The 9,605-nt window shown below is 37.6% G+C and overlaps 1 protein-coding gene across 1 annotated transcript in view; it reads right to left on the bottom strand.

Annotated features, from left to right (window-relative positions):
* Nucleotides 1-1,860: 1,860 nt before the first annotated feature.
* Nucleotides 1,861-9,605, bottom strand: part of LOC103126330 (doublecortin domain-containing protein 1) — a 109,090-nt gene continuing 101,345 nt past the window's right edge. Inside the window, exon 7 of the mRNA XM_060176650.1 lies at nt 1,861-1,962. Within this exon, the coding sequence (XP_060032633.1) occupies nt 1,861-1,962 (102 nt within the window). The remainder of the gene's footprint in view (nt 1,963-9,605) is intronic.

Raw genomic sequence — 9,605 nt, 5'->3', positions numbered from 1 at the left:
AAAATAGTTATAAGCTGGGAAAACATAAGTACTCACTAACTCAAAGATATGGTATATAGAGACAATGAAATATTGCATAGCTATAAAAAAAAAGATGAAGCCCTGTCACTTGTAACAACATGGATGGATCAAGAGATCATATATTAAGCGAGATAAATCCGATGGACAATGTATGGCTTCACATATATACAGCATATAGAGAAAATGAATAGATGAAATAGATAAAACAAAATTAACCTTTCAACTTGAAAATCAATTAGGGATTACCAGAAAGGAAGGAGTAGGGGAAGTGGGTAATTCATACTGAAGGAATAATTTACAGTTAAAAGTCCAGACAGAAATGGGCTTTTAGTCCAATTTGCTTCTTTTCTCAAATAACGTTTTTGGCAGGGAGGTAATGGATAACAATAAAGCTGTCTTAAAGCACATTTCATAAATTTTGAAAAAATCCTCTACCTTACAAGTTAATATTTTAAACTCCTGAACAAACAGTAGAGTATTTTCTCACTGATCTCTTTCTTTTCAAACATTATTTTAGAGACAAGACACAGATAGACACAGAGAGACACCACAACACCTTTTCCAACTTCCATGGGGCTCCTCCAGTGCTATCCATGGTTCCTCCATGCGGCATTGAGACTTGAACCCATGTCTCATAGTAAGAACACAATTCCAGCTAAGTTACAACCCAGTCCCTCACTTTTCTCTTTTAAAAGATGTCTACATAGGATTTTTCTATTAAATTATGAAAATCTACTAATTTGCTTTGTTTATTAAGTTATGGCTTACTAAGCTTAAAATACCCATAAAATGTTTTAAGATGTAAACTTCTGCTGAATGTAGCTCCTTGAAATTAATATGATGAAACCAAGTACCCAATATATAATGTTAGTTGCTAAAATTATAAACAATAAATCATCTGGGTGGAACACTTGTGAGTGAACTTACTCTCCTTATACAAGACCCAAGAGAACAAACTTGCTTCTTCCACCATGGGAAGACACACTTGAGAAAAACAGTAGTCTGTGAATCATCAGACACTGAATCTGCCTTGTACGTGGTCTTTCCAGCCTCCATAACTTAAACATGTTTGTGTGTTAAGAAAACTAGTGGGATTTAAAATATATATATATATATATATTGCCACCAGAGTTATCACTGGAGCTCAATGCCTTACATCTACTATTTTCTTCCCCTCTTTCTTTCTTGATTTGATAGAACAGATAGAAATTGAGAAGGGGGGAGTCAGGCTGTAGCGCAGCGGGTTAAGCGCAGGTGGCGCAAAGCACAAGGGCCGGCATAAGGATCCCGGTTCGAACCCCGGCTCCCCACCTGCAGGGGAGTCGCTTCACAGGTGGTGAAGCCGGTCTGCAGGTGTCTATCTTTCTCTCCTCCTCTCTGTCTTCCCCTCCTCTCTCCATTTCTCTCTGTCCTATCCAACAACGACAACAACAATAATAACTACAACAATAAAACAACAAGGGCAACAAAAGGGAATAAATAAAATAAATATTAAAAAAATACAAAGAAATTGAGAAGGGAGGTGGAGAGAGACATAAACACCTGTTGATCTGCTTCACAGCTCGTGAAGTATCCCCCCCTGCAGGTATGGACCAGAGACTACAACTTAGGTAGGTCCTCTCACATGGTAACCAGCTGTGCCACCACTCAGCACCCAATTTGGCATATTCTTGAGGTAGTAACAGAAATGCCCATGCTGAAAGAAAAGATTACTAAAATGTTAATCTTTTTAATTATTTATTAAGAATTACATATCTACATTATAATTAAACAATTTTGCTAAATCTGTTTTCCGGCTAAATGTGCAAAATAAAAAAAAATTTTTTGAACTAATATAGATTACTTACCCTTTGAAATATCTTTAATTTTTCTGCCACATAAATCGTAAAGATATCTGGCTGGCGAATTTAGTTTCATTTTCATTGTGCACATTTCTAAAATCTATACCAGAAAAGAAAGTATAAATAATTTACTACAATATACTTTGTCTTAATTGAATACATATTTAAAAGTCTTCCTACACAATATGGCACGTAAGAGTCACGCAGTAAAATAAAATGTGATGTTTTATAAAACATAAATTATGAAGTTTTTTAAAAGTTAAATTGTGGGGAGTCGGGCGGTAGCACAATGGGTTAAGCCCACGTGGCGCAAAGAGCAAGGACCTGCATAAGGATCCTGGTTCGAACCCCAGCTCCCCACCTGCAGGGGAGTCGCTTCACAAGCAGTGAAGCAGGTTTGTAGGTGTCTGTCTTTCTCTCCTCCTCTATCCATTTCTTTCTGTCCTATCTAACAACTATGACATCAATAACAACAATAATAACTACAACAATGAAAAACAACAAGGGCAACAAAAGGGAAAATAAATTTTTTTTAAAAAAATTTTTAAAAAGTTAAATTGTGGGAGTCAAGTAGTAGCACAGTGGGTGGCACAAAGCTCAAGGACCAGCTTAAGAATCCCAGTTCGAGCTTCAGGCTCCCCACCTGCAGGGGAGTCGCTTCACAGGCTATGAAGCAGGTCTGCAGGTGTCTATCTCTCTCTCCCCCTCTCTGTCTTCCCCTCCTCTCTCCATTTCTCTCTGTCCTATCCAACAACAACAATATCAATAATAACAATAATTACTACAACAATAAAATAACAAGGGTAACAAAAGGGAATAAATAAATAAATAAATATTTTAAAAATCTTTTTAAAAATGTTAGTACTTTTGAAGCTTCAGTAAACACAAATATTAGTTTTTTAAAAATTATGGGGATACAACAAACATTAATATAACACATGGTTGAACTTTAGGAATTTACCTTATACTTGGCAATTTGCATGTCTTACAAAGGGAGAATATTACTTCTTAAACTAGTTTTTTAAGGTATTTTTTTAACTCTTAAATTGTTTCCAAGTGTCCAAAAATAAATTATGGTTCAATTACAGTTCACCTTGACAACTTGTGCTGTTGGGATACTAAAAAGTAGATTTTAATAAACCATTTTATAGGTTTTCTACTATCATGACTATCAAGAACTTCACTTTTTAGGTTTCTAATATGTTAAAGCTCTTTTATTAATACTTTACTGATGTCTCATCTTGTTATTTATGTAGTTTTTGCAAAATCACCTTTCCAGTATCAGGGAAATACTCAAACATCATTTGAAAAGTTCTGTTTATTAGGTGAAGAAAATTTAAATAACTGAGGGGCACTAGGGACTATCAGGTAACCTGAGGAAGATTTTATTAGGTTTCCAAAGTGACATCCAAAACATAAAACCATCATATTCACCTAAAAATAGAAAATACATTCCAAGTCAACTTTGAAATTTGTCTTCCACTTTAAAAAAAAAAATTTTTTTTTTTTGGCCAATATACTATTCTCCAGGCCCAAAGCAAAGAGGCTTGATACCTTTTTAATATGATTTGATAAATCAATTCCAAGAATTGTAAAGTTCTAAATCCTGATTTATACCTCAAAAAAAAAAAAAAAAGCTTACAAGAAACTATAGCACAAGTCAAAAATTATACCTTGTAGGCCAATCTTCTATCATTAAAAAAATAATAAAAAGCCCTGTCCCACTAGGGAAAGAAAGAGATAGGCTGAGAGTATGGATCAACCTGCCAACGCCCATGTTCAGCGGGGAAGCAATTACAGAAGCCAGACCTTCCACCTTCTGCATCTCATAATGACCCTGGGTCCATACTCCCAGAGGGATAAAGAATAGGGAAGCTATCAGGGGAGGGGATGGGATACAGAGTTCTGATGGTGAAAACACTGTGGAGTGGTACCCCTCTTATCCTATAGTCTTGTCAATATTTCCATTTTGTAAATAAAAATTAGTAAAAATTAAAATTAAAAAATAATAATGAAAAGAAGAACAATATGTGCAACTTTAAGGCATATAAAGTACAAATTTCAGTGCCTATAAAATAAGGTTTTCTTGAAAACAGCCATGCTATCTAGTTCTATATTTTATTTTTTATGTATTGCAAAAGTTGGAAACTGCAACTGAGATCTTACAGTCCACAAAACCAAAAATATATCTACTATCTGGCTTTTTACAGAAAGAGTTTGTCTTTCACTTTCTTTTGTTTATTTATTTACTTATTTATGCATTGTTGGATAAAGTGAGAGAGAAATTGAGGAGAGAGGGAAACAAAGAGGGAGAGAGACACCTGCAGCACTGCATCATCACTCATGAAGTTTTCTCCCTGCAGGTGGGGACAAGGGGCTTGAATCTGTGTAACTTTCGCACTGTGATGTGTGTACTTAACCAAGTGTGCCATCACCCAGCCCCTTTCATTCACTTTCTTCTCCTTTATATGTCAGCCTCAGTCACCTGTCATCATATTTACTACTATAAACTCTCATCAGGACCCCAGCAATAGTTAGAGACTACTGCTCCCTTAATCTATCCCAGAACCCAACCTGTTTTCTACTCAACACTAAAGCAATCTATTAACAAACATAAACCTAGTTACCTTCTTTGTCTCTTCTAACTGAAATCCCTTACATGACCTTTAACCCCTATGGGGGGGGAATGTGATTAGGAATTCAGTCAAAAATCTGTAACCTTTCCTTGTAAGACTCTTCTCCCCCACGTATGCTAACCTTATAATTTGTGGCTATCATCTACTCACTCTCCTATAGAGTATTCTCACATGTGATGTTCTATGCTTGAAAAGGCTACCAGTCTCACAGTCAGGAGAACATTCAACAGGGAAAGTATATACATTATCATGCACTCTGCTTGGGGAAATAAAAATCTAAAAACCTTCACATTTCTAGAATGTTGCTACCCAGTCCCAATTTTCTAAATCATATTAGAGGTCCTCATTTTATTTAGAGGTTTAGCCTTTCCTTTCTTGACACAAGAAAGGTTACAATTGGTTTTTTTTAATATTTATTTATTTATTCCCTTTTGTTGCCCTTGTTGTTTTATTGTTGTCGTAGTTGTCAGATAGGACAGAGAGAAATGGAGAGAGGAGGGGAAGACAGAGAGGGGGAGAGAAAGACACCTGAAGACGTGCTTCACCACCTGTGAGAGTGACTCCCCTGTAGGGGAGCCAGGGGCTGCAACCGGGATCCTTACACCAGTCCTTGCGCTTTGCTCCACCTGCACTTAACCCGCTGTGCTACCACCCAACTCCCCAGCTACAACTGTTTTAACTTGTCAAGCTATAGGGTGGATGAACAGTCTAGTTGTGGCCAACGAGAGATGTGAAGATCTTCTAGCAGAGGTTTTCATTCAGTTAAAGGGAGGCCAGGGTAATCTGTCTTTAGATAAAAGTTGTGCTTGCCTTGCTGCAGTCATCCTGTTACTAACATGTAAATATACAAAATACAAATAATTGTAGAGAACATAACTGGAAAATGATCATACTGTGCTGGGAACCATTTTAACCCTGAATTTCTTGCATCTTTTTTCTTAAATTTGTTTAAATCAGAATTCTCTATTACTTGCTACACATATCAACCTAACAGAGGAAGAAACTGAGGGTAGAGAGTCCAGTTACCATAAATGAAGAACAATGTTTCAACTACCTCAGTGAGTATTTGTACAGCAAATAGATTTCAACAGTATTCACTATATAAACCCAAGAAGCAAACCATTTAATTAAACCAGAGAAGAATTTTAAAAGAAATTTAGCAAGCTGAAAACTGTGAAAATGAATGGATAATTATGAAATTAACTCACTGAATTACTAAAAATATTTCACCTTTGGCAATTAATTATACTTACTCAGTAGAATAGAACTACAATTTATCATGAATATTTTGAGAAAGGGAGCCTGTTTTTACAGATTTTTTTTCTTTTGCTAACCAAAAGACTGTCAAATGCATTGCAGTCTTCCAAAGAATTAAAATATAGAAGCATACGCTTGGTATAACTCTCTATTAAGGCCAACTTTTTACAATGGCTTATAATTTTTTAAAAAATCAAGTTTCGTCTTTTACCTGAAGATACTAGGAGATTTGGCTGAATTGTACCCACTTTATGAAAAAGCATAAATGTTATTTATCCTAAAGATAAATTTACTTGTTACTGTTCATCTTGTTTTCATAAAGGTAGGTGCATTACATTACTACTTGTCTTATTTTCATAAAAGTAGGTATAATACATTGCTACTGAGAACATTATTTGTTCTTACAAATAATGATTTATAAAAAATAGAAACTTCTTATGAATTTGAAATGTGGGTATTCTGAAATTTTATTATTAAAATGTAAACGAGATATAGATAACCAGAGAAGATTTTTAAAGTAGCCTATTAATACATACTCCTTAGATATTTAAACTTAACTGATCTCTTTGGTATAATAGCCCAGACAGCTTTTAATTTGTTATTTTTATAATCATTGCTATTTTGTTTTGCAAAGCTCCTATTATAACAAATACTTCACAAAAAATAAACTATACCTATTTTAAGTGTACAGTTCTTTGTGGGTAGAAAAATACCTATATGTAGCCATAATCACAATTCAGTATCCCTCTCCCCAGGAAATTACTGAATGGTTTTGTCACAACTGTTTTGTTTGTGTTAAGTTTTTAGTTATTTTTCAATTTAACAAATAGGGAACAGCACCAAAGTCAGTATTTTCCTTTGATTTATAAGCATCTGAAAAGTTTATCATTTGTTTATATAGGAGTAATTTTCTTAAAACATACATGATGTCCAGTAATATTAGCAAAATCATTCCATGATGAAATATGTTAGTTCACAAATATCAAGGGGAAATTTTTTGTTCAGCCTCTAGAGTACCTGAAACCCTGAATTTCTCGTCACCACCCAGGTGAGTATAACCTACCTCAGCCAGATACATTTGACTACAAATCCCTGGTCACTGCCCAGAGATAGTCCATCATAGATCCATGCCTCAGATCTTTATGGAGCATAAAATAAAATGGGATAATAGAGAAAATTACCCACAATAATGGATCAATATTACAGCTTGAAAAAAAAAAACCCACAAAATTCAGCAGAGCTTTATAAACTTCCAAAAGAAGACATCAAAGCTCTGGTCCTGAGGCCAGGTGAAGGCTCACTCATTTGAGTGCACATATTACTGTGCACAAACATCCCCACCTCCATCCTTGGCCACAATGGGGGACGCTTCACAAGTGGTAAAGTAGAGCTGCAGGTGTCTCTCTCACTCTTTCTCTCTTATCTCCCCATTTCTTCTCAATTATTTCCAGTTCTTTTTTTTTTTTAGTTTTTTTTTAATTATTTCCAGTTCTACCTGATAAAACAAAGGGAAAAAATGGCCACCAGCAGCGGTAACTCTGATGGCAATTAAAAAGTCTTTTTTTTTTAAAGTTATAGTCCTAGAGTATAACTAAAATGAGAAGTTCAATAAAAGAAAGCTTCAAAAAAGTCAGAGAAATTGTGAAAGAAGTCAAAACAAAAATCAGAGAGATGAAGAATATAGTAACAAAGCTTAAAAATTCATTAGAGGAAAACACCAGCTTGAAGGGAGAAGTCAATGACTAAAGTAGTGAACTAGAAGATACAGTAAAGGAAGCCATCCAAAACAAACAAACAAAAAAACAAACAAAAAAGACAGCTCAGCTAAAATATAATAAAAAGTTATAGAACATGGAGAGAAACAGTTGTATTACATGTGTGTCTGAAAAAGAGAAAAAAAGAGGAATACTAAAGTAAACCACCTGGGACCTCAACAAGGCAGGACTAGAACAACTTCAGAAACCCACCAAAAAACCAGTGAGTGCAAACACATGTGGCTCATGGACACGGAGGAGCCTAAAGAGAGATTGAGCAGCTGGTAACCATCTGACAGTTTACCAGTTGAGGAACTACCTCCAGTCTGCTTTACCAACAAAAAAACTGCTTAAGAAAGGACAGTATTCCCCTAAGACTCACCAAATGCAACTGTGAGTGTCCATTGCTACTGCCCTCAGAGGCTGCAGCACCAGGGGGGGGGGGGGCCCTGTGCTGACACCTGGGTACAGAGAACTAACCAGGAAACTGAGGAGAAGAACTACACCTCAGTGGTCTAGCAGTGGGGCTATAGAATGGGAGCCTTTCCACATTGTTCTTCTGATGAGATCATGGTGAATAAATGCCTCAGAAGCCCAGACTATAAACAGGACGGACTTGTTTATAAATACACAGGGCCCAGCAGTGCTGCCCGCTTGGCAGAGAAGCTGAATTGAGCCTGGAGCTTTGGATCCTTGGGGTGTGAGAGTCTCTTTGCATAATGACTGCTTTATCTTTTGGTCTGGAGCGAGTGATTAAGCTAAGATTAGTATAAGTGATTAAGCCTACTTATAGTTTAAAAGCCCTCAGGCTCTCATATGATGGAGACTTGTCTCAACTGGCCTCCCCCAGGGCTCTGTTCTGGCTCCTACGCTATTTAATATTTACATCAATGACCTCCCAGAAATTTCTTCAAGGAAGTTCATCTACACCGATGACATCTGCTGTGCAACTCAGGCATCAAAGTTCGACATCCTCGAGGAAACACTCACGAAAGACATGTCTCTGATATCTGATTACTGTAAAAAATGGCAACTAATCCCTAGCACTGCAAAAAACGGTATCATCTGTTTTCCATGCCTCGGCCTTGCGTGAGCTTAATGTGCAGCTTGGCAATACAAGAATCCGGCATGAAGCCCAGCCAGTCTATCTTGGCATTACTCTCGATCGCACTCTGTCATTTCACGAACATCTCATAAAAACTGCGGCAAAGGTGGGCGCGAGGAATAACATCATTGCAAGACTGGCCAGCTCCTCATGGGGCGCGAGCGCTTCCACACTACGATCATCATCTCTGGCATTATGCTATTCCACTGCAGAATACTGTGCCCCAGTATGGTTCCGTAGCCCCCATGTCCACTTGGTCGATTCCAAATTATATTCCTCCATGAGGATTATTTCTGGAACCATCCGTTCCACCCCGGTTCCATGGCTGCCAGTTCTTAGCAACATTGCCCCGCCAGATATTCGTCGGGATGCGGCATCATCTAAGTTCATTTCCCACGTCTACGCTCTACCGCTCCTGACAATATACGCGGATATCTTCGCCCACCCTGTCCAACGCTTGACGTCTCGTCACCCAATCTGGTCCCCTATACCTACACTGAACTTCTCTGTTCCAGTCTCTTGGAAACAGAGTTGGCAGTCAGTTGAGGTAAAGAACAAACATCTCATCACAGACCCCTGCAAACGTCAACCCGGCTTTGACCTAGCACGTTATGATTGGGCCCTCCTCAATCGCTATCGAACAGGCCATGGCCGGTGCGCCGCTATGTTCCATCGCTGGGGAGCCAGAGACGACCCGAACTGCCCCTGCGGCTACAGACAGACTATGACCCACATAGTCAACGACTGCCACCTCTCCAGATTCAAAGGAGGTCTCGAAACTTTACATCAGGCTCAACCTGACGCTGTTGACTGGCTACGGAAGAAGGGCAAACGCTAGAAGAAGAAGGCTCTCATAGCCTACAGGGAAGAAAAAGAACAAAAGAGGCTTTTAACAGCCTCTGTGCTCCAACTCAGGGACTGAAATAACATTGAAACAACTGTTAATTTCCACAAGGAAGAACTTTTTAATTACCTTATTTAGACACAAGTC

The sequence above is a fragment of the Erinaceus europaeus genome, chromosome 17 (genome assembly GCF_950295315.1).
Source record: "Erinaceus europaeus chromosome 17, mEriEur2.1, whole genome shotgun sequence".
Taxonomy (NCBI): Eukaryota; Metazoa; Chordata; class Mammalia; order Eulipotyphla; family Erinaceidae; genus Erinaceus; species Erinaceus europaeus.
Note: the sequence above shows the minus strand (reverse complement) of the source record. Positions and strands in the feature narration are given on the sequence as shown.